Raw genomic sequence first — 26071 nt, 5'->3', positions numbered from 1 at the left:
AAGAAAAAGTTAGTGAAGGTACTCACGAGGACAGTTGTCTGATTTTTCAAAGGCCTGAAATAGAAATATTTCTTCCAATTAAACAAATAATAAAGTGAGAAAATATCCCAAATTTCCAGATTTCAATATGACTTCTTCAAGTTGCTGCTTTGCTTGACCACAACTCTCAAGATAGTTAATTAACAAAGAAATAAAACAAAGAAAAGCAGCAACAATCTATACATTTGTAGAGGCAGAACCACTAAAGCTTACACTGACCAGTTTCATTGCTTTCATATCTTTTGCAATTAATTTGTAAGAAACAGTTGCTTTTGTATTTGAGATAAGTAGGATCTTTGTAAAACTGCTGCATAATGTCTCATCTAAATGACATTTCATGAGTGCGTGTGATATCAGCTGTTTCAGTACCAGAGGGAGCCCTAATAACATGATTCACACTGGACTCATTTTACTGGGTCTGAGCTGTAAAGTCAAGAAGAGGTACAACTGGTTCGAACACAGAGGAAAGGCTCTTGAATCTTTGATCTTAAATTACTCGGATGGAAAATGTCCTGAGGTTTTCTTGTGTAGAAATACTGCTTGAAAAAACTATAATTCATTACTATGTTTCAGCGGGTTTTTTTTTTTTTACAACCGCTGTCAAAAGGATGGCCATTTTCTCCGGATACAAATTACAGATGTTCCGCATCAGAATTTGCTTCGAGCGTCTCCCCCCAGTAAAATGAATCACTTCAGTCAGAGAGAATGAGAGTCAGATTTGATCTCCTGACATTGGAAATGCTGCTATCTGGGAGATCTGCTTCACTGTAAACATTTGTCACCAGATTTGTCACCAGGATTTAATGCCAGTAACAGCGTTTTGGAGCAAGAGACGGAGGAGGAGGAGATGAGTGGGAGGAGCAGAGGGGAGAAGAATTGAAAGGATGGAGCAGTGCTGGAAGGGAGGGAACAGAAAGTTTGGAGAGGCAGCGAAGAGACGGGGGGGAGGGTATAAAGACAGTCATTTGCAACTCATTCTGCAGTGTGTGTGTTTGTGCATCAATGGCATCACAAGTTGCAGAGTGTGTGTGTGTTTGTTGGCAGGCTGTGTGTGCTCATCCATCAATGTGCCAGGCCTGATTAGCCACACAACGCTGTGCTCCAGCCTAGCAGATGGCACCACATAATCACCCCCAAGTGTGTGTATGTGTGTGTGTCCATGTTTGTGCGTGTCTTTCACCCACTTCCAACAGGTCTGCCTGCCTAGCACCTGGCCTGGCAACCGGCCAGACGAACACACACACACACACACACACACACACACAAACAAACAAACTTCCCCCTCAAGAAGGAGAAGAAAAAAAAAAATCTTGGAATTGAATCTGGAGGGCAAGGAAGCATATCTCCCTGACGACAGGAGAGAGGGCTGACCACAGACAAATGTGTTTGTGTGTTAAAGTTGTGTTGTGTGTGTGTGTGTGTGTGGTTGTAAAGTCAGATTCAGAAACTCATCCCACCTGCCACTTGTACTTATGCCCTGGTTTTAAAGCCCCAAATCTAGCCATACTAATCTCATATAAATACATATTTCCACTATATGAACTGAATGCAATAATGTCTCCATAACCTCTTTATGGCCCGGTGCTCGTGGCTACTCGGGATCGACTCATTGTCGGCCAGGTTCACTACCAGGGCCAAAAGTCTGCATTTTTCTGACTTTCAGTATGTTTTGTTTTAATTACTGGATAACTAATATAATGTATAAAAACCACATTGCTCACTCTCTGTAGTCACTGTGTTCTCAAACGATGTCCCGCCCACAGCTCTACCTGATTGGTCACATTTTAAGAGAAACAGCCAATCAACAATGAAAGCTACTGTTTACAGACAGGGACAGACGAGCACATTTGCAGAGCAGAGCTGTGTTTTATCTTGAGTTAGCAGATCTCACTAAAGTTGTAAGAAACATTCACAATTTTACACAAGTATGCCCGAGTTTTAGAATAATTCACTTGTTGGTGTCAATGTAACCAGAAGTTATTTTGCTGACGCTGCTAGGTTAAGGTTATCACTAAGAGGTTTGTTGTGCCTCTTAGCCTGTAGCTAAAGCTATCTGGAGTGCTGCAACATCTTTCAGCTTAACTTTAGCAATCTGCTCTAAATGAAAGACACTAGCAGAGACACAACCAGCAAATGCTGAACATGAAGCACAGTCATCACCACAAATCAGAAAATTGGCTTCTCTCACAGTGGCTAAGGTTACACTAACGACGAAAAGCCAAGTTATGAAGCAGGAATGGACTGTATTGCTTTAAGATATGGGGATTTGAGGGCAATAAAAGTTATAGCACAGTGAGGATTAGCAAAACAGAAGAACAGCAGACGTAACTGCAAGAGACTAATTGTTGAATCTTGATCAATTGATCTCACAGTAAACAGACGAGAACGGCCTAGCGTCAACATGTGGCGCTCTGACGTTTCCACTCTCATTTCTATCTGACATATTCAGTTAGAGCCATCAGTATTAACAAAGTCACCTCGCTGTTAATACATAACATTTAATGTATTTCAGCTAACCAATACTGGATTAACAATAATCAGCACAGGAAAAGCCATAGTGGTCCATTCCTACGGGTTACACGTGTTAGCTGCTAGCTTCCCTACTGTTTCAGGTGTGTATGAATACTTGAGGAAGCCTTACTTGTTGCAGTGATGTTTCAGGTGTCTCTTGTAGCTATCTTCTTGCAGTAAGTGGTCAGGATTGCAGCTGGCCAGCCAATCAGCTCGTGGGGTCTGTGGAGGCGGGGCCGGGGGCTTCCCCTTCTTGCCCTTCCTACCCCTAGGGACAGGGGTAGAAAGACCTGGAAAAGAAAAGAGAGCGACAAGGTGGTAAGACAGTATTCAGAGTTTTTCCACGAATGACAGCTTGCAAACCTTTTGACACATCTTTAGGGTTATTGATGCGTTTTGTAAACTTACATAAACGATAAATTTAATCTGAGCACCAATATTTTACACAAAATGCTCTCGTATAGCCTGTTACTGTAATTAACACCCGTTCTACCACATATTTTTCTTGCCTATTAACCAAGGAAGGAAAAAACTCTTGCTACCAAATACATTTCTATTGAGTGAACTGTCCCTTTAAGATGTTGCCAGCTACGACAGCATGACTCTTACTGTTTTCACCTTGAGAATCTGCGTGTTTTATCGTGGCAAAATGTGAACCTTGAGACACCTAATGCAGCGGGAACTACCGTAGAGGTGTTTTTTAGTAGAGAGAGAGATTATATGAGCTGATGTGTCACGCAATGTATTGATTTTCTGGCTACACCTGCATGGTGTAGACATCCAGTTTTGTAATATGTGTAAGTTCACATCTACAGACTATTGGCAACTGTGTAAAAAAAAGAAAAAGAAAAAGCTACTAAGCAACTGTCAGCTAGAAATGGCAAATAAATGCCGACAGGGTGATCAAGACTCCGAAGTGGAAGCCCTGTTTAGTACAGAGCCATCATTATCCTATATAATGGTAATTTCATTTTAAAATATGAATACTATACTTTTTTTCCCCCCTTACACACCTTGTTTATATAAAAATAGAAGACTGATCTATTGTTATTTTTGCAGCATGGATCTCCACAGGGCATAAGTACCATTAAGCTGTTCACACACCTGGTGTTGCCACTTTCACTAAATGTATTTGAAGTGTAGTGCTGCAGCACCCGCTCAGCAAAACACTCCACATACGTTACACGTTCAGTGTAGCCGCGGGGTTACAGTATACGTAGTTATGTATAATCAGGGAGGCGTGAGCGTTACCAGAGTGATTGGTGAGTGTCTTGGTGGTCCCGTCTGCACTCGGGGTGATCAGGTCCCAGATGAAGCTTTTGATGTTCTCGTCTCCGCGGTAATGCAGCAGGCAGTAGGCCAGGAGGGCTCTGCAGATGGTTTCCACGTCGGCCTCCTTCAGGGGGCGCTTGAATCGACCGTGAGCCAGGATGTCGCTCCACCTGCCCCAACTGAAGACGGACATGGAAGGAAAGGAAAGGCGCGACCCTGTCAGTATGTGCACAAGCTGAACCTCAAACATTCAATATTCAATGAACATCAATTCAACTGTAGAAAGTGATGTCACTCTGAACATCATACAAGTTTTCTCCTTTGATATATTGTAAAGTACAAATACTATTAACAACAATATGAGTAATAAAATACTGTAGGAAAGCAAACAACTTAGTGTAAGTCTTAATTTTCCAGTGCTAATTTAGCAAAATCAAAATGAAACATGTGAGGTTTTGTGAAGTAAACAAAGTATCTGGCATGTTTCTCTTTACAAAAATGTCAGATTTTGTGTTTGGAAACTGGGAAATGCTAAACTAAACTCTGTGCAATAATTATTTTACTCCGTCAGTCAGACACTATTTCACGTCTCTGACCCTGTTCCTTCATGAATACACACACAAGTCCACATCATTTAGTCTCATAGCTCAGACTTCGATCAAACAAACACACACATGCACCGATGAGTGCCTGGTTCTCATTATACTGTACACTTTACCAGTCTGCTGACTTAACCGTTACTGGCACTCTAACTAGTGGCATCCCTCTGTGTGTGTGTGTGTGTGTGTTTTCATGGATCACAGCCCACCACTTCCAGAGAGCAAGCGACCCTAGAGGCTGATGTAGTGGTCAGGATCCCTGAGACTGCCTTGTTCTCAACTAAAAAAATGTTTTTACACTGCTGCTTTCCAATATTCAGTGAACCATGTGAACCAGTCTTGGTCTGAACCTTTTTAGAAAGGGTAAAATGGAGGGTGAGGGCGAGCGAGAGAGATGGATGATGGGAAAAGACAACAGAGCGCTGAGCGGAGAGGACAGGCCCAGTCAGACAGTGTGTTTTTGTGTCCTACAGCCTCAGGCCACGAGACTAGACTGTAACAATAACAACGCTGACATCTCACTAGCACCACTGTTCTTTCTTACACACACACGTCACGCAAGTCAGCCATGAAAACGGACGGGCTCGCTTGATAATCACTATCTGTGATAAGTGTGTCACTTCGACTGCGTGCTGCACTCGTATATGTTACTGTACAAGTAGAGGTTTGCGCTAAGAAGAGATTCACACAATAATATATTTTTCTGTACGTACATCATCCACTGACATTTCTTGAAGAAAACCTGGATGCAATTTAAAGTTAAAATTTTCACAGAAATGTAAAAAAAACAAAAAAAAAAAACAGCTTCAGTGCAAATTTCAGGGTCCTTCCTTTTAAACTGTGCAGATGAGACAGGATTAACATTAGTCAATTGCGTGTATGTGAGCTAAACACTTGCTCTATGCTCCCCAAGGCCACTTTGTGCGCACCAGAATAAGCGTGTGTGCCCGCATGAGTGTGTTTCACGGCAGCACTGATTAGTGGCTGTGTGTGTTGATGGCCTTGACTGCAGAGATTTCTGTCTACTAAATCACTCCATGTGCAGGTCTGCATCCATTACCTTGTGTGCTCTTTTACACACAAGTGAACACATTAACTGAGTGATGAGCTCCACCCGCCAGCATGACTCCACATCCACCACAACCTAAACTCGGCTTTCTTCTGCTTGTGTGTCCGGCTGCCTGCGTCACTGAGGTTTTTGGTCCCCCACAGTCACAGTTTAACCTTCATACCTGCTCCCTGGAGAGGCTTCTATGTGAACTGTATTCAAGATTGAAGTCCATTTGTATTATTCTCAGCCTCCTTTGATATTTCCTTCATATGCATCATCTCTGTATTTTTAAAAACAGTTTGATGTTTGGGGGAAATTTAATTTTCAGGAAGCAGGGTGCAAACAGCTAGCAGGGCTCTGTCTGCAGGTAAATGAACAGCCTAAGGGCAGCTCTGCAGAATAATGTATTATATCGTGCAGGGATGATAGTGTCTTGTCATCACTGTGAGGCCAGTGGAGACCCCAGGAAGTCAGTGTGCCTTCTCAAGACCTAGTCCAGTAAATAAGTAAGCCCCTAGCTTTTGTTCAAATGCTTTGGTTTTTGTTCAGATTAAACAAACAGGACATGTGTTAATTAGTTTTAGAGGTACAGGTAAGTGGATTTTGTTAGCTTGGACATAGCGAGGCTAGCTGCTTCCCCTGTTTCCAGTCTGTAAGCTAGCTGTCTCCTGAACATAGATGTATATTTAACACTAGGGATTGATTAATATGATGTTTCAGGTTGATATCAGCACCGTAATCAAGTCGACTGATAACTGATATTTGGAGCTAAAATACATTGGAGTAATAATAAAAATCGTTGTCAAAATTTAGAATGACACAAACTTTAACACGGTTGAGATGTGTGCAAGACTTCACAGTTTTTGTTAATTTATGATGAGAGGTGGCTGCATGAGAGCAAGTTTTGTACATTTTAAAGATACATTTCTTACACTGGGAATGAATTTTAAACAATAACGACACCAACAAGTGGAAAAATGTTAAATCCAATAATCGACTGACCGTAATTTAAAACACACAAGTAAATTCAACCTTCCCTAATAGTCAAACTATTCCTCTAATATCAATGTCAAAAGAGCAGTTTTATTCCATCTAAAACAAATGATATTTCCTCTCTTCACTGCAGCATACTGTCTAAGAAGGCAGCTTCTTCTTCTTAAAAAAACTAAACAAAATTTAAATTTTGTATATAAATCAGTGCTCAACCTCGTCATTTATCTGCTTCATGAGTAGGAAACATGAATATGTGACTGACCCGTAGACCAGCAGGTTCTTCTCCACTCTGAAGCACTCAGATCTGGGGTAGCCCTGGGCTTTGTCTTGGGGCCGTCGTGGTTTGGATGAAGGTTTGCTCGGTTCGTCCTCGTCGCTCTCCAGCTCGGAGAATTCCAGCATCTCTTCCTCTTTGACGCTGCTGTAGTGCCGCGTCTGTTTCCTCACCCTCGGCGTGTCAATAACCAGCGTGTTCTGGAGACAAATTCATTGGAAATGTTTTAGTCCGTGTACTTTTATACGCTTGATCTTTCCTTCTGGTACGTGCTTTTTTGCCTTCCTTCCCAGGAACCTGGTTTAAGTTACAGATGGCCTCAAATCCACCCATAACAATATGCAAAGTACCTTCTGTTTTATTCCCCAGAAGTGGCCCATTTGTAAATTTCTTGTACGTTCTGACTTCTATGACTAGTGTGAACCTTGTGAATACATGGCACCAAATCTGATTAATTGGATATTTGGCCCTGCGTTTCATTCCTGATACTGAGAAATTTGCTGCCTAGCTCAAACATAAACTGGCATTAATTATGTTGTCTAATGAATTAGATTTTTGTTCAATTAATTTGATTTTTTCCCCCCTCTTGCAATCCCATTAATATGCGCAAACAGGGCAGTAGTTAGTTCCACAATTATCACAGAGTGCTGAAGTCATTTCCATTTTAACATCAAACAATAAGAAATCCCAGGGGAGCTGCCCGTATTCATGCTCGTAGAGCTGGATTAAGTGTTCCAGTGGAGGGCCCTTCACAAGAGAGGGAGGAGAGAGAAGAAGTCATGAGGAGGGAGAAATACAAAAAGAAAAAAAAGAAGCAAACGATATAGAGAGGAGAGGAAAGCGGCAATATAAAGATGCCAGTTAGCAGAGTGCTCGATGTGTAAGAATGTGACGGAGGTTGCGCTTCTGTGTGTGTGTGTGCGTGTGTGTGTGTGTGTGTGTGAGCACTAGCCTAAGTGATATCTCTGTACCCTCCAGGCATCTGCGCTCTGTTAAGTGGAGCTAAGCAGCTTACTCTCTCTCGCTCAAACACACACACACACGAGAGCAGGGAAACATGGGTAATTAAGGAAGAGAGGAGATTCCCAACTGTCAATATTAATCTCTCTCTCCCTCTCTCTGCGCTTCCCTCCTGTCCTTCCTGTCTCTCGCTCCCTGCCCCGTCTCACGTTCTTCCTTTTACCTTGTGGTGATAGCGCTGACTAATTACCACTGTAGGCCCCCTTTCCATAAGGGGACACTACCAAGAGCCTTTGTATGCATTAAAGTATTTAGATAAATGATGGGATGGCTCTCTCTCTGTGGGTTTTGTGTGTTCTTGGGTGTGTTTTAGAGTGCAGACATTAATATTTACAGTTTACAGGGTTTCAGAAGGATTTTTTTTTTCCCCACTGGTCGCACGGGTCCATGACTTAATCACACACAGGTAAGAAACGTCTTGCTTGCTGAACATACAGATGCAGGTTACGTTAGAAGCTACGAGTAGCTCCAGTGCACTCAGACAGGTGTGTGACCAAAAATTTATTTGAAAAAGACTGAAACCCGGCGTTCTAATGGCAGATTTTCTACGATCAGAGTGCTTTATTAAACGAAATAGAGCAGTCGATCATGTTCATGTAACTGTTGGAAGCCAAAATGTGATACTATTCATTAAATTTAACAGCCCTACTACTGCGTTATGAATTGTAATTGAATGTGTTGTGTTTTTTTATTTCCCTCACTGGTTCAGCTGGTATCTCCTTGCCTGCCCCCTGTTCATCAGAAGTTGGACCTCTCCCTTTTCACCAGCCACGACCTCTCTCCTTATTTTATTTTTTTTTATTTTTTAAATATAATCAGCTACAGACTGCTTTATTTTTAGAACACAGAACAGCTAAATAGCTTGTTTATGTGCCAATCAGGGACAGACTGACACAGAACAAAGGGAAGAAATAAAAGTATGAAATTCCACCATTATGGCTAACGCAGTAGCTACTTGTATGTATCTAAGTATAAGTGCCTATGCAGTACCCGTCCATTGATGGCGTCCATGTCCAGCTCAGCCTTCTTGGCCCATTTCTGCCAGAAGTCTGGATCCTCCAGAGAAATGTCTGTTCGGTTACCCGTTGCAACAAAACTGGCCTGCAGAGACAGAAACAGGAAAACATGTTGGTAGTTTTACTTAAAGCTACAGACACAGCACAGGCTGTACGTACAGTGCAGGAGAAGGAGAAGTTTTTCACCTTGGCAAAAGTAGAGCCCTTGCCCTCTGACTCAATGGTGATTGTGTGGGTTCGTCTCTGGAGGATCTGGTCAATGTCTTCCTCGCAGAATTTTGAGCCTTCGTCTTCCTCGTCCATTAGAGCTCCGTACGCTCCTTTTCTCAGAAGGTCTTCAATCTCTTTCTTGGACAACTGTTGAACCTGGACAAAAAGCAAAAGCATTTAATTCCGATGCCTTCAAAGGCATCTGGGAAACACTGTGACAAACACATAACGCACAAAGGTGATTCGCTTAAAAGAAAAACTGATCTTGAGTTACTGAAGCAGATACTTGATGTGTGTGACGGTGTGATGCTTCTTACCCCACTGTTGGCGTTCTCTCGTCCGCTCATGCTCTGGAGGACGGCCTTATCCAACCCCAGCTTCAGACTGGCCTTGTCAAACATCTCCCTCTCGTAGCTGTTCCTGGTGATCAGACGGTAGATCTTGACTGCCTTGGACTGGCCGATACGATGACACCTCGCCTGGGCCTGGTGAAACAGAAACACATTGTTAGACAGTGATTTTCAGTTGGTTTTCTGTTCGGCCTGTAGCAGTGTATTCAGCTGGAGTGGTAAGGTTACAGCAGAGGAATAATGATATGGTCCAGTGAACCAGAGCTAAATGTGGCTGGCAGAGTCAATACATACAGCAGACAGTCTGAACTCCAAACTAAGGACTCAACTACTATCCAGAAATCACCAGAATCACTACAGAGCAAACAACGTGCAGGGGAAACTGTGTGGTTTGTACCTGGAGGTCATTCTGGGGGTTCCAGTCAGAGTCAAAGATGATGCAGGTGTCTGCTGCAGTCAAGTTGATACCGAGTCCTCCAGCTCTCGTACACAGCAGGAAGACAAAACGGTCCGAGTCCGGTCTGGAGAACCGATCAATGGCTGCCTGTCGCAGGTTACCACGGACTCTGCCGTCTATGCGTTCATATGGGTATCTGAACACAAGAAAAGGGGACAGGTGTGACAATACTTCCACTAAATTTGTTTCTTCATGAAAAATCAACACAGTAGTGGAGGTGTTTGAAGGCAACTGTAAAGGTTGGTACACAGCCAATCTGGGCATATTTTACTGGATTTACAAGGAACCTGATTGAATGCAGATCCTTTCTTTACTCTGTTGTGTTTTATCCACCACAATCTGCTGCTCAAAAGCTGCTCTGCTTTCAGTCAGTTGGGTTGTAAAGTTCAGCATTTCAGTGCATATGTGAGAGATTCAGTGCAGCTCTGACATGCAGGCTGGCAAATACACAGATTCATTAAGCTTTTTGGATCCTGCTAGCTCTCCTCTTTCTTTATTAGTAAAGATTAGTGAAAAGAAACATTGTGCATGCAGATTTTCATTTACAACTCGCTGATAGCTGTCCAGTTACCAGCTACTCCAGCTAAAATGGCACACATGGTGGTCAGCAACAGGCTATATCAGCATTAATTAACATTAATTGAGCATAAACTGATGACAGCTCAAAATTAAAATTCTGCTTAAAATGCTCTGTACTGTGTTTCTGAACTCAGCAAAATAATCTTTTGTAAGGCACGAAGCTCGACTCTGTAACACCAGTGAACCATCACAAATGGACCAAGCATTTCTATCGGATGTCAGTTTCATCAGTTGTAGTCTCACAGCTAACATTTCATTCATATCATGAAGGAATGAATAAACAAATTCAGCTTGGAAACTTTTCAACTTTGGACCAAGACCTTCAGTTTTTCCCAATCAAGTTACTCATAAAAAATAAGGTGTGCCAAATTTAGCAGGTTACAGCTGTTATTTCACTGTGCCAGATACATATTTAATTAACACTACACATTTTCTGCTACGACCCAAATAGGACTGAAGATGAAGTTCTACATCATCTCATTTTCAGGTTGTAGCTTGAGTTTGCACTGGGCAGCTGTGTTATTACGGTAAATGCAAGTGTTGGATCAGACTCAGGACGAGCAGAAGGGCTCAGACTGAAGCCATAAACGCTGTAGCGATTAACATTTGTACTTATGAAGTAAATACTAGTTCGTATTATGGTGTTCTCACCGTCTCTGGATGAGGTAGTCCTCCAGGATGTCCAGACAGCGGACCATCTGACTGAACACCAGGACTCTGTGTCCTCCTGCTTTTAGCTTGGGCAGCAGCTTGTCAATGAGCACCAGCTTGCCGGCTGCCTGGATCATGGCCTGCAGGGCCATGTCCGGCACGTCTGCCCTGCCGCCATGGGAATCTCTGAACTCTTCAATGATCTTCTCTTCGGCTCCTGGTCAAGACAAAATTACAAGTTTAGAAAAAAGACACTGGTTGAATGTAATAAAAGGTTTTGCAAGAGTGAGTATGTACCATTAATGAGGTAGGGGTGGTTGCAGCATTTCCGCAACTCCATCATGGTGTTGAGGAGGTTGGGGACACTGGCTCCTCCTCCTCCTCCTCCACCTCCTCCTGCACCTCCTTTGGACAGGAAGGAGAAATTCTTCTCCAGAATAGCTCGATAGTACTTCTTCTGGATGTTGGTCAGCTCCACCTGAAAACGGCATAAATTCACAGGAGTTTTTTTCACTTGGAAAAGACTGTGGCCAGAATAAAAGTGTTGCTGTGGATGTCGGTATAATGAGGCTTTTTATAATGTTCTCCAGATGAAGAAAAGGAGGTCTGAGACATGAGTCCTACCTCAATGATGGTCTCCTCTTTGGGAGCCAGGTTCTTCTCCACGTCCTCTTTCAGTCTTCTCAGCATCATGGGCTTGAGAATGCCTTGCAGTTTCTGAACCTGATACATACAGAAGCCATGTTACTGGAATTTCAATTTAGGAAACATGGGAAGACAAAAACATATTTCCCACCAACTCCTATTTCCGCAGCCCTGACTGGGCCATCCTGTTACCTGTTCTTCAGTCTTTAGGTCTCCAAATTCAGTCATGAATGTCTGTTCAGATGGGAATCTCTCAGGCTCCAGGAAGTTGAGTAAGCTGAAGAGCTCCTCCACAGTGTTCTGGAGAGGAGTTCCTGTCAACAGAACTTTGTGCTCCTGTAGGAGAAAGCGGAGACAGGAAAGACATATTTAGAGTTTCTAAAATTGAAATCAGGATGTGCCTACAGGACTTTAACCCCTGAAGAGGAGGAGAGAGGGATTATAGTAACATGGCACAGATACTGGGCTAATTTGTCCATCTCTCATCTGCTCTCAAATTTCTGCAAGACTTAAAACAAATCCAGCTGGACAAAACACATTTTATTTCTATCAATCTGGACTCCAGTGTGCCCAGAAACTGTTAGCGCATACCACTTATTAACTAACTACTTTATTCCTCTTGTCACAGACACTCCTGTATTACAAACAGAAACAGCCACTCACCATGTCCATCATTTTGAGTCCTTCCAGTAGTTTGCAGTTTCGGTTTTTGAGGCGATGTGCTTCGTCGATCACCACGCAGCGCCACGGGATGCTGCGAAGCTCTGGACAGTCGGCCAGAATCATCTCAAAGGTTGTTATCACCGCGTGGAACCGATACACTCCCTTTATTATCTTACCCTGAAGCGACGAAGAAAGAGGAAGAGCATGAAGGTCAATAAGAACAGTGTCACCGGTTCATTTATTATCGTACCCTGTGGATTTGTGAACGAAATGGTTTATACTTTCATCCTATAAGTAGAAGGTATTCACTGCGGGCCACAGCAAATCCATAAATGTGGGAATGAAGGCCAGGAATCACACTGTAATACAAGATAAAGTTGGACCTGTGGCGGTCCCACTATGTGCAGTTAACTCACTGCATTTTGTATAAACTCAAAAAAATCTTGGTGGCATTTGTTGAGGTTTTCAAGCTGTTTTGAGTTAGATAACAGATACAACAACAAAACCTCATCTTATTATCAAAATCTGTGGGAATCTGCCTGGAAATGTCCCATGCAGATGGGACAGGAGAAAAGAACACGTCTCTCCATCGTGACCTTGAGGATTACCTCAGCCTGGATTAGAAACAAGCAGCTACCAAGTACGCTGCTACTACAGCTTATTTTCTTCATGGGCTCACTCTGGCGAAGGTTACCCTAAGAGATGTTAGCAGCATTGTGCAATAAGAGCTTACAGTATATGGCTTATAGCTAGAGGACTGTAAAGAGCTTATGCAGCAGAGGAGCACTGTCCATCCCCAGCTGGCTGAAGATTTCCCCTGACCGAGGAGGTGTTCAGATCTGCTGACTGTCTCACACAACAGCATCTTGTTTCTTCCACTTACTGTACATCTACACGATTCTCATCCTCATATAGACACAATGAAATAAAGAATAACTAAAGAAATAAGTTCTAATCTTGTGTCTGTTTTAACTCTTCTGTCATGCCTTGTCGCACACTAAATATGTGTCAGAAAATATCACCCCTCTTTCTTTCTCTTATCATAAATAGAACAATAGTTGTTGATGACTCATCTTTAACCTAAATTATTGAGCAACCCTGCCCATCATTTAAAACCACACTTGACACAGACACAGTGACATCATAGCAGGCCACAGAAGTGTGGGTGATCAGCTGTCCACAGCTCTGCATCACACAGTATTCAGTCAGCCCCACCCACTTAGACCTATCACATCGTCCGATGGATTTCATTTAAACAACTCTTGTAACTAAACTCTGTCCACATATTGTGTGTCACATTACAGAAGCTGAAGCTGACTTCTGTGTCACTGTTACTTAAGGCTGGATCTGAACTCGTAACACCTTAAGTAGAGTTAATATTAGGGTGGCCACAGATTTAGGTCATTTAGGTAAAACGAGTTACAGCAGATTTGAACTATTTATTCCAGTCATTGTTGAACTGGTCACGGTAACGAGGGGAAAACTTGATTTTCAGTGCAGGACGCCTTTAATGTGCGCAAAAATTCTCGTGGATCTCTTGTGTTGCAGGGAAAGTGTACCCAACTGTTTTCTGATCTTATTCTTACCTGAAAAACAGATGAATGTACTCATGAATTATGACAAAATAGCACTCAGATTTTGCAATCTGTGATGTGACATGTGAACCAATGCATGAATAATTCACGATAGCTATATGAATAATTACTATAATATCTGCATAACTAAATTCTAAATTCTACTCTTAGCATACATATGATAAATGTATCTTTTCAGGTCCACAATATTGTTTATGACCTTAGACGCAATTCTGATCTAAAACAATGGTAGCTGAAATAACACAAAAATCTTAACAAGGGGGGTTGAGGAGCTTTATAAGGAAAGTTTGTGTTATTGCCATTACCTGTGCATCTCTGTAGTACATCTCGTAGGCCTGGATGGTCTTGCGGCTGGCCTGGCTGCCGTGGTAGACCACCGCGTTGAGCTCGGTCCAGGTCCTGAACTCTCTCTCCCAGTTGGGAATGGTAGAGAGCGGGGCGATGACCAGGAACGGCCCCTCAATGGCCTTCATGTAAATCTCATAGAGGAATGTAATGGACTGGATGGTCTTCCCGAGACCCATCTCATCAGCCAAGATACAGTTACGTCTGTGGAGGACAAATGACGTAAACGGAGTGAGAAGCAGGAATGGATGGATGGATTTCACATTATTTGTCATTTGTGTACCCTGTGGCCCTGATATAAAATTCCATGACTTTCACATGACTCAAGTCAATAAGCTTCCATGAGCTAAAAGATTTTCCCTCCTGGTTTATTAATGCTGCTTTTCCAAGGGGGTGAGGCAGTCTGTTTTCCACTCCAGTGATCTAATGCAAAAAACGTGGGAGACAAGTTGGAAAAAACTCGGTGCTATATTGCTGGAAAAGTGACCAATTTGTCATCCTCTGAGATTTGACTGAATTCCTTGAATATGCGCCTGATATTCCAGAAAATCCACGACCAGTATTCACCTTCAAGCGCAACAGACTAAGGTTTAAAAGGTACTCAGACTTCCATTTGTGCCGTTGAGCGAATATGTTTGTCTAAAAACTCTTGTGGTACCATCAGCGCATACATTTCAGGCATGGATGGCGCCAGTGGGGAAACTTAAACAGCAGTATGCCAGAGGGCCACTTAATGTTCACTTTAATGTCCACTTAAGACTATTAAATGAGGTGCTATCACATGCGCAGGCTGACAGTAGCAGTTAGGGACTAATTCTAACAAAATACAATTAATGGTGACTTACGAGTTGTACCAGTTGAAGGTTAGCCAGTTGAGGCCTTCGAGCTGGTATTCCCTGAGTGCGTTGCCGTTCCTGTATTCCCTGGAGCCCTCCAGCTTTTTCCAGTCGGCTGCAGGAGGCCGATCCTAAACACAAGGAGACATTTTGGCGGGGGTTTTAAACCACAAAAAGGATTATTATTTCCATTAAATCACTGATGTCAAGGTATGCTCATTTTGGTGGCTATTTTGCTTATTGTTTCATTGATCTTTTAGGCAAAAATGACAACTTCAAGCAACTCAAATGCAATCATTCGATGATTTTCTTTGCATCAAAATGAACAGTTTTCTGTAACAGGACAAAACTATGTAAGTTTACATTAAGGAGAGTTTTTTCAGAGTCAGTAAAGATTCAGACCAAATGCAGCTTTTACATTTAAACAACCCAGGGCTGTTGGTGGCAACATGTGGTTAAAACTACTATTGTTGAATTTTATAACAACGTATTTGTCAGTGGCAAGTATTTCATCGTGCATCCCAAATAATAGCGAGCTAAATGAGAAAAACACAATTTTCATGTGTCACAAAGAAATTGATGAGGAATGTGAGCTTGCAATTGAACAATACAGAGCCTTGCTGGGCGAAGTCACGTTCTCGCAAAAGTTGAGACTGGTTCAACTTTTTTTCTTGCCAGATGACCCTGGGTTTTTTGGCAGGAGATTTGAGTGTTAGCACCCATGCTGCGTTGACAGACACTATTCAAATGAATGACAAGGCTACATCTTTTTATGCAGAACAGAGAGCAGAAGTTGTTTTATAGGTCTTAGCAGTCCTATCTTAAACTAATGCTTAGTTTTTAAGGAACTTCTAACCAACAAAATTACTGGGATTCATCCTCTGTGTAAAATGAACGTCTGCTGCAAATGGTCCAAAACTCCAAATGACCATCCCTCGAGCCATACGTGAGGCTAAAAATAAAACCGCCTCCAAGCCCTGCCGCTGTATGATGAAGCATTTCCAATATGGCCCTTACGGAGAAACAGTAGGCAGTAGTTAAATAGATGGACAGAGGGCGAGGAAGGGAGTGATGGAGGGAAAGACCACAGCCAGTCAGCTGCTTCTGTTCAGCATTAAACACACTGTTAGTGGTTTGGCCTGGCCACAAGAGCAGGGCGTGTGTGAGTGTGTGCGAGTGTGTAAGACCACAAGAACGTGGCCCTGTGGAGAGCAGTTAAGGGAGCTGTAAATCTGGAGGAGGAAGGAGCCGGCAGCAGGCGAACACACACAAACACACTCATGCACACGCACAACTGGGAGGAGGCTGGAAGACAGATAGCACCCAAACAGCGTCTACGGACAGACAGAGCTCCTCACCACTCTCTTAGTGTTGGGTGTGCGTGCTGCGATGCGTTCGTATTCCTCTATCTTGGACTGGTCGATGTCGGCCTTCAGCTCCCAGGTGGAGTCTTCATAAGGCAGACTGCACCACTTTACCAAATATAAGGTCACCGTCTGCACACAGAAACAGAGGGAGGCTCGGTGAGTGAGTGTGTGTGCCGAGAGGAAAAGAAGAGAGGCTCAAACCCATGAAAGAGATCAAAGCACCTCTCCGTTTTCATCTGTGCTCTCTGAAACGTCCAGGACACGGTCCACCTCCACATAGTCCGGGTTAAAAGGCTCGTCGTCCATCTGGAGAGAAAACAAGTGGGGTTTTACTCTTGGCGATACGATATGCTGGCTTACAGAATGAGCTGGGCTGAGGCCAGATGATTTCATCTTTAAAGAATAAAAAGACATTGAATGTGCTGTGAACATCATCAATTCATCTATGTATCCTTTACCTTGTTCAACAGGTTTAACTGCCAGTGCACAATATCATACAAACGACAAAGCAGCTAAAAGGTGACTAATCTGGCATATTAAAGACGAATGACACACAAAACAACTTTCTATTATGGCAAAGAAGACATCGTCTGATTCTGACACCTTCAAATTCTCTGCCGTTCTCAGTGCAGTTTTCAATCCTGAGCCATTACTGTCATCCAATTGGTTTGACCCTTGTAAGTACTTACTTCCAAGCAGTGTAAGGTCAGGACCCAGATAATGGGCCGATTGTAGTACAGAGCTCAGGTCGTACCTCTGTTATAAAGTTGTTGAGTTGTTGCTTGGCCTTAAACCTCTTGACCTTCTGATGTATTCTCTTATCCTTTTCCAGTTCCTCCAGCTCTGCCCAGCGACAGTGGAGGTATGAACTAAAAAAAATGAGAGACACACATGCTTTAGATCAATCTTTTCTAAGCCAGAGAGCATTTGAAACAAATACAACAAAACACTTGCTGGGGTTTAAGCTTTACCACAGTGAATGTTAGTGTTTGGGAATTGATGGATGAGAGGTAGATTCTGTAATCTAATGAATGTGTCATGTACTATAAGGCTGCAATATGAATTGTTGAAATATTTCGACTCCTCTTGACTTTTGTGAAAATGATCAGGGGAGCAGCTGAAAGTGGTGAGAAACAGTCTGGATAGCTTCAGTTCTGTCTACAACACCTGTGTGCACTGCGTTTGATTAGACAATGCAGACTTTCTCAAGAGGGTGTCAGTGGACAAATGCAGCACAAACTGAAGGCAACGGAGCCCTAACTCACCAGAGTGGATCGTAATCATCTATTTTCACATACATTTTACCGCAAAGTAGTGCTGAGATGGTTAGGTGATCGACAGGAAATTACACAGGAAGTATTTTAGAAATCTGTTAAAATGACTAAAATTGTACTCAGCTTTAGGTTCTTAAAAGTGAAAATTTGCCAGTTTTCATGGCCTTCTCTGGCCGTAAACTGAGAATATTTGAGGTCTGGACCGCTGATTAGATAATACAAAATGGGAGGACATCATCTCAATCTTGAAGAAACTGACAGAAATTTTGACTGTTATAGCCTTTTATAGATACGTATTTGAGAACATAACTGATGTATTATTAGTTACAACATAGTTCAAAGTGTGAATAGCAAAGGCTAGTTTTAATCACTTATTTAATCAAGGAGAACCAGCTGTTGTCACAAGTAAACAATAAGAAGATCTGCCATTGTTGTTCTTTTGCCATGCAGCTGTTGCCTTGTAGCTGCTGCCATGTGTGATTTCGATACCTGAACCCACCTTAATGCAGGCCAAAAAAAAGTCAACTAAGGTGAATCAAATACATCCCACATTTTAGAAGAGCAAGATTTGGCTATGTTTAGACCACATTTCATGATAAACGAAGTTTGAGTTTTGCATAAAAACAGCCTGTTAACTTCATTCAGACTTCAGGTTGTCTACACTCATTTGCAAGCCATGTGATCGAATTTGTGTATTGGACATACAGCTTTAATTGTATTTTTGCAGTCTAGACTGCAATCTGTCCAGACACAAATGAAATGTGTTCCAGCTGAATGACAAAAATAACATGTATTTAGCACTATGATAGGATGAAACTGTGCTGCTGCCACTTGTGCTATTGATACGAGAATGGATCTGGAGCACAAATGAGAAGCACCTCAGGGTAAGGAAAAACTGAATAAGGCTTTCAGGCTGAATATACTGAGCTTTTCACTCTTAAAGACCCATAGACACCCTGGCGTGTGTGTTGAAAATAGGTCTAAAAAGAGAGGAAGCCCTGCTGTGAAAGACAAAAGAGGTGGAGAGCAAAGAAAAAAAACCTAGCTACTACTCACAAGCCCTTGAACTTGACGTAGAACTCCTCCACCTCCACTTCCTCCCCCGACTCCAGCTGAAAAGGAAAAAAGAAAAAGGTTAATAATCACGGCAAATATAGCAGCTGCATGGTGAAAGAGCAGAAGTGGCTCGTCATTGTTATACAACATGTGGTTGAATTAGTGAAGTGGCACAGAAGGAGCCTGCATACTAGTTTCACACTGACATGTCAGTCAACACTGAATCTCACTCCGCTTGACATCCTCACACTGAGGGAAGCTATTGTTTCATTCACGTCTTGTCAGTCTCACTGCCATTTGCTGTTTTGGCTACAATATAAAGGCCAAATATGAATGAAGCTGGCGAAGAAGTCAGAAAATGTAAAAAATCTTAATGGGAACAACATGAATAAATTCAACTTAGATTCAGCGTATCACTAATATACTTGCGCTGCATTTATTCTATACATGCAGTGTGCATGTAAAAAGGGGAAATACCAAAACAGTAGGTCTTTCAAGCAAGTTCGTCCACTTCCATTCACTACTCGTGCTGCAGCGCGCACACACACACACAGACACACACCCTCCACTATGCTACTACTACTGTAATGCCATGAATCATCAATCACACACACACCCTGCCTGAGGAAACGCTAGCTTGGCGTCTGGCGAAGCTAGCGTTGTGGTTTTGGCTGTGTGCCAAGCCCGGGGTCAACACTGAATGGAGCTGTGAGAGGGAGCGAGTGTGTGTGTGTGTGTGTGCGCACATGTGTGTGCACGTAGGTGGGGGGTAACCCATTGGCAGCTGGCTAGCAAAGGAAAGTTGGCTGGTGACTGCATGTGCGTGCGTATGTTGGCTCAGGGATGAGCTTTCTTTAAGCAAGGCATATAAAACAAAGCCGGCCGACACACACACACACACACACACACACACACACACACACACACGCACGCGCGCACACACACAGTCAATCAGAGGCACGCGCACACGCACTCACACACACGCACACAGTCAATCAGAGACACACACACACACTTATTATACACACACACAGAAATACAAGAACTCTTGTCTCCGCTTACCAAGTGAATACACGCTGTCTAAGCTCTCTGTGTGTGTGTGTGTCTCTGTGTGTGTGTGTATAATCTGCTTAGGCCAGCTGTGGAGTGGCTAATCAGATGACGTAAACCATGACTCGGGCCAGTCAGTCCATGTGTGCATCTCTCTGTGTATTGTGTTGGTGTCTGTGAAGTGTGTGTACGTGTGTGTCCCACCTGTTTTTTGGAGGTGCGCAAGCCCATGATCTTCTCCACAACAGGCCCCTCAGCTTCAGCCACATCCTGGAAACACAGAACACAATAAGGATCGAGTCTATTGCCATCTGCTAAATGTTTGGATCATCAATGTGATACAGAGGCCCTGAAACACCTTCCCTGCTTCTTCAGGTAAAAGCGAGAGGTTCATCCAGGTGTAGAATTAACATGAGTGCATAACTAAGATAATTTACAACATTATTATTTCAGAGATGTTGGGAAAAAAAAATACATCAGGTTTACAAGAGACAATTCATATCTCTAGGATTTAACATCTACAAAGTATTTAAATAGAAAAATACATCAAAGATTTTGCCTCAGGGGCTGCTTTTTTTTAATTTTTTTTAAATTAACAGACCACAAAGTTCTCAGTGCTTTCTAAAAATGACATGATGCACAAAATTCACAAAACTTCTGACTTAGCACAACTGAATAACGTAAAAGCAAGGCTACCTTCATGTGAACAGTGAGGCAAAATCTGACGCCATTAAAATATTATCCAACCTGAGCAGGTCTTAAGATTTCTAACTTCAGACTCTTTCAACACACTTGCTAGATATTTTGCCCGTACATAATGGTCTGACTGCACGACGATATCATTCTGCTAAAAGGGTGAAAAAAAGAACAATCTGGATTGTTCGTATTTCTTAAAACCAATCACAGCTGTCTTGGGCAGAGCTAAAGGAAGAATGCAAATTTGGTGTTCTTTCAAAATAGGAATGGATGAAATATTTTCGGTGGCTATTTGCATGCAAAGACGTAAACACTGTCATTAAAATGGACAATTTACTGCAAAAAAAAAATAGCAGTGCTGCCTTACACAATCCAAATCCTCAGCAAAACTCAAAATTCTCAGTGTGGTATGTTGCTAGCACAGTAATTGTTGTTGTAGTTTCCCACAGTGAAGCGGATTTTAAAAAACAATTAACACACGCAGATAGTGGAAGCAGAATGCCTGACGTGAGCGGCCGATAGCAGGCCTATACCTGCAGCCTACGCCCTGTGAGTCACACTATACATAAAATAACAAACTGCTTTCTACCTGTTGCTGTGATGAGGACGATGGGGATTTTGGTGCTGGAGAGTCGTCTCCGCTGTCATCATCGTCAGAGATCCTAAACTCCAGATCCTCTGTGTACCTCTTCCTCTTCACCTGACGGCTGGAGCGACGCTTCTGATTGTTAAAATGGGAGGAAAAAATCAGGTCAGTGTTTAGTGTTCATTGGCAACGGTTTGGTAGCCCTTCCAGAAATTCTTATTAGATGGTTTGTTGCTTTGCTCATTAAAAATTCACTCACTAATTTTAAAGCATCACCATACAAAAAGGAATTGTCAACATTTAAATAACAGCATATTGTATACTGTTGTATTACTTCATATCAACTCAGTGGTGGAGAGAGGAAACTACAGGGCTGTGTGTGCTTGGAGTGGCCGAGAAACAGACCTCATTTTCATTATTCATTATTCTGTTCCATATGGTCTTGCATGTTATCCATATTGACTTTGAAGAAAACATCATCCAATTTGTTGGGCTCAACATGTTTCCATATTATAACAGTATGGAAAAAATTACTGTAAAGACCAGGTTAAAGGGGACGTGCAGCTTTCCCATTTGAATCAGAGCCACGACTCTTGATGCAGTTAAAAGCCAGATGCTACTCTGTACATGGCACACACAAACGTGAATGTTGCTTCCTTTAAATGTTACTGTAACCAAACCAGCAGTCGAAAAGATACATGCAGATACATTATCAAAAAATGTATGCAGCAGCTGAAAAGTTGCTGATGTGTGCGATGTGAACTTGACAGGGGGCTTGTCTGCTTGGTCTGTCAACAAGGCTGGTTTACAACACAAACAGCAGATGCCTACTGGCTCGGTGCCTTCTATCTCTACAGGCCGTGACACTGAGGGATCTGCAGAGCTTTTATGGCCTTCTGCTTTTTGTTTTTTGTTGGGCCACCCTGGTGCGCTCTATCGGCCGTGGCTTGTTCGGGAGTTATGTTGGAGGCCTGGAAAGTTGAAAATACTGCTGTGGTTTCTCCTACCTGCACACCATCATCATCTTCTTCTTCAGGAGGAGAGGGGGGTGGAGACTTCACCTCCACGTCATCACTGACTGATGACTCTCTCTTCCTCTTAGAATCCTTCTTAGCAGCGCTAGCCCCGCCCTCCGACTCCACCTTTTTACTGCTGCAGGAAGAGAGAGAAAAAAACCTTAAGATTAAGATAGAAAGTGGCTGCACACAACACAAACCCATTCCTCAAAGTCTTTTACAGACTACCAAGCGTTCACGTGTGTGTGCGCCCCCGTCTGTCCCAGGGCGATCGCCATGTTTGATTTACCCATTTAGAAATCATTAGTGTGCCTCGGGCTCTGGCACACAGGGGGTTAATATGATGAAAGACTGCATGGAGGCATAGGGAGAGAGGAGGCGAGATGGAGAGATACAGGCCCAGAGAGGAGGAGAGAGGGGGGCCCGGAGAGAGAGACACCAGGAGGGAGGAGGGGGGAGGAGAGAGAGACAGGCAGACACTGAGCACAGGGGGAGGGGCTGAGAGGCCCCCAGGCTTCCTCTAATCTCTGGCATGGAAAGAAAGAGGAGCTGGCTCTATCTGTGAGTGTGCATTCACACCACAGAGGTGAGAGGACACTCAGCATCCCTCTTCTGTCTCTCACACAATCGCTCTCATTTATACCACTTCCAGCAGCAGACCCGAGGTCTCGTGACGCACTTTCAACCGCTGCTGGAACCACTGGACTGCTGAACGAAGGCTGATTTGAATTCACCTAAAATGTTGGGATAACCTGCCACTGCCACATACGTCAGTGCTGCATCGGACTAGAGATTCAAATTTTAAACGTCTTTCCTGATAGACAGTCGGCACGGTCACATGACGTAAACCAGTCCAACAGCTTATGCCACATCACATGGACAACTCTACTGGCATAAACAATCAGCCACTAACTCATACTATCCTCATCATTTCAGCTCACCAACAACTCAAAGCTCTCCCCGATAGCCATTAAGCATCACAGGGCACTTTCTCTTGGTGGCCCTTTGCTAGCCTAACTCCCACAATGCTCTCTGATTGCCATCAGGGAAACACTGATAGTCCGAGTAGCCGCCTTTCTCGGGTCACTGGTGTTTAACAGGAAGCTCTTTGAGGATCAATAACATCCTATTACATTCAAATCCGTTATGAAAATCAAAGCAAATACTTTCAAATCTGTTTAGGTTTCATCTAACTCGTGCTTTCCACATTCACATATCAGCAATGGTACACAAGGGAAACTTTGTCATGCACGCAACTCCCTGAAGGTCCACACAGACCCCTCTGCAACGTCCGCTTGCAGCCCAAAATCTGTGACCACACGGACTGTACAGACTGCAAGCAAGCACCAGGAACACAAGTGGTGCTAAAAACAAATACTTGTATAGAGAACACAAGGAGAGTCTTCATTATCCACACCTTAAAATTTAATTCTTAAATAAGTTACAGTTAAAATGGTGGTTGCTGGACTTTGAAAGTTCTTTGATTTGGACGTGCTTTCCATCAGCAGTGCCAACACAGTGGGAAGCTCTAAATTCTCAAGAATTACCCCCCACTGAGCTCAACACACCTCAGGAATATTCACTGACACGGTGCTACAGCTCAATCTGCGTGTTGCTAATATGTGCTGTAAAAACTGCCACGTATTTCTCTTGTGTTCAATATAAGGGCCATGCGGATCGTCTGCTGTATGAACAACACAGAAACCATGAATTGATCCTTAGACATCCTGAAATTATATTTTGACTGCCGACAAGGTGGATCGACGCCTGGCTTTCAGATCCCATTAATTCCTTGCTAATGCTGAATTTTTATGTCTTCCAAAAGATTAAGGAAATTCAATAGCAATATACATTGGTATCAGTCCAACAACTTCACACTTTCCAAAATCCACTTAGAATTGACAGTGGTCCACTTTGACCTTTTCAGATACTTATTTGACATTAGGGATGTCCTGAGCCCGATCCTTCAATCAGCATCGGGGTCAAAAGAAACTGAGCCCAATCGACTGCAACACATGTTTGAATAATTTATTTAACATGAGCAGCAATATCAATCAATAATTCATTGACTGACAATATAAATTCACCACACTTTTTAATTGGTCATGGGATGACATTGCTGGCAAAGCCACAGACACGTGATACAGTTTGCAAAGGGAGCAGTTAAATGTGTGATTGGGACATAAGAGCAATGTCCAAACTGATCCAGACTTGTTTTAATAAATGGGCGCTGGTTGGAGGTCATTAACCTTCACAGAAGACTTGGTGCCCCTTTGCTAGCTAAAGGCCTACAATGCTCTCACAGAACTGCGTACCTCCTCTGGTAGTACAGCTAATCTACAATACTATGAATCTATTGTCAAAAAAAGTATCTGCAGACACTAAATACTGAATGACTGGACTTGGATCTGGGGTGAATAAAAAGCATAATTGAGACATCCCTATTTGAAACATCTACAAAAAACTGTGAAAAGATAAAGGGAAAAAACTGAAATCCCTGGTTACATGTCATTCTGCAGCAGCGAAAGTGGTGCTTGATTTACTCCACAAACAATCTATGGCCAAGTACAAACAGCACTTCCCCCCAGACAACAGTAAAGTTTTGTTACAGCTTGTTGCTGCCTATAAAAGTTACTTGTGGAATGAACTTTGATTGGCTACAGCTGTAATCTGCCACCAGTGCTGTTTGTCACTTTAACAGGAACCAAAAAACAGGGCCACTGTTTTCCACACTGCTCTTTGCTACTAAGGAAGAATGAGTACAGCTAAAACGGTTTCATAAGAGATTCGTTAGCATTGGGGATTAGCGGATACGGCTAATTTGCAAACATGGAACTGGATTAAAGTGACTATGTGAATCCAACTGTGCAGCACAGATGACAACATGTTGATTGATTTGAAAATAAAATAATTCTTTTTTTTTAACCACAAGAAGGCAAGTATTTGTTGTGCTAACTCACAATAAGATTGTGTACAACAGCTGTCCTCTGCAGCACTGTATGCCTGGATCTCTCTCTCTCTCTCCTGCTCTGTGCCTATGAGGCTCGTCCCCTCTCCTGCTCTGTGCCTCCCTCCCTCCCTCCTGCTCTCTCCCCCTCTCTCTCCCCCCTCTCCATCCTCACCCCCTCTGTCCCTGGGGCCCTTCTCCTTTCATCCTCACGCCAAGAGCAATCACCATCTCCGTGGTAACGGCTGGTCATGTGACCTGCACCTGTTCCTCTGGCTGGTCGCCACACGCTGGAGCCATCTGGCCACACACGCACACATGCACGCACACGCACACACTTCTCCACTTGGCTGCCTTTTCCCTTCTCTTCCTCCAAGCTTCTTCTTCATGGCCTCACTTCTCAATCACCTCTCTCCGGCTCTTTCTGCTCGGTCCATCTCTTCACTCGTCTTGTTTTAACTCTAAAACTCTCTCCTCCAGCCATCCGTCTCTGCCTCTTATTCTCTCTCCGGTTCAGTTCTCTGCAAATGCTTTAGCCGTGCGAATGAATCCACTTGTGTGACAACAAACAACTGCCCTAAATCAACTTTGTTTTGTTTGTTTTTTTTTTTTTATTGTAAATGCATTTTATCTTACCATTCTTATGATTCTAAGCAGCATGTTTTTGTATTATGCCTCAAGTACGGGTGCTTCAAATATCAAGAGCAAATTATTGTTGGTGCTTAAAATACAAATGTGTTGAAGTGATCACTCAACCAATATGGTTTTACCGGGTCTGATATGGATAATTTGCAATTAATCAAGAATGATAACCAATATTTCCAACTTCATTAATAGTTACAGTGATCAATAGTAATTGATCACTACAACTGAATATGTAAAAAATTAAACAAAAGTGATGATGATGTCAGAGCATCTTGTAATTCTGTTCTCCTCTGTTCACTGTGGGATTGATTATGTCCACTGTTTTTTG

General features: G+C 42.9%; 1 protein-coding gene across 1 annotated transcript in view; it reads right to left on the bottom strand.

Annotated features, from left to right (window-relative positions):
* Positions 1-22429, bottom strand: part of LOC103370133 (chromodomain-helicase-DNA-binding protein 9-like) — a 37030-nt gene extending 14601 nt beyond the window's left edge. Inside the window, exons 1-22 of the mRNA XM_008299058.1 lie at positions 22380-22429; positions 22143-22287; positions 21139-21270; positions 20058-20123; positions 18804-18859; positions 17228-17342; positions 16696-16779; positions 16465-16602; positions 15116-15237; positions 14231-14474; positions 12331-12507; positions 11860-12003; positions 11647-11745; positions 11320-11500; positions 11023-11239; positions 9733-9928; positions 9303-9470; positions 8962-9141; positions 8750-8860; positions 6728-6939; positions 3802-4001; positions 2681-2840 (exon numbers count right to left, since the gene is read on the bottom strand). Coding sequence (XP_008297280.1) covers positions 2681-2840; positions 3802-4001; positions 6728-6939; positions 8750-8860; positions 8962-9141; positions 9303-9470; positions 9733-9928; positions 11023-11239; positions 11320-11500; positions 11647-11745; positions 11860-12003; positions 12331-12507; positions 14231-14474; positions 15116-15237; positions 16465-16602; positions 16696-16779; positions 17228-17342; positions 18804-18859; positions 20058-20123; positions 21139-21270; positions 22143-22287; positions 22380-22429 — 3197 coding nt within the window. The remainder of the gene's footprint in view (positions 1-2680; positions 2841-3801; positions 4002-6727; positions 6940-8749; positions 8861-8961; positions 9142-9302; positions 9471-9732; positions 9929-11022; positions 11240-11319; positions 11501-11646; positions 11746-11859; positions 12004-12330; positions 12508-14230; positions 14475-15115; positions 15238-16464; positions 16603-16695; positions 16780-17227; positions 17343-18803; positions 18860-20057; positions 20124-21138; positions 21271-22142; positions 22288-22379) is intronic.
* Positions 22430-26071: the final 3642 nt, after the last annotated feature.

This window comes from Stegastes partitus, unplaced genomic scaffold (genome assembly GCF_000690725.1).
Source record: "Stegastes partitus isolate 25-593 unplaced genomic scaffold, Stegastes_partitus-1.0.2 Scaffold1376, whole genome shotgun sequence".
Taxonomy (NCBI): domain Eukaryota; kingdom Metazoa; phylum Chordata; class Actinopteri; family Pomacentridae; genus Stegastes; species Stegastes partitus.
The sequence above is the reverse complement of the archived record's forward strand: the minus strand, read 5'-3'. Positions and strand labels throughout refer to the sequence as shown.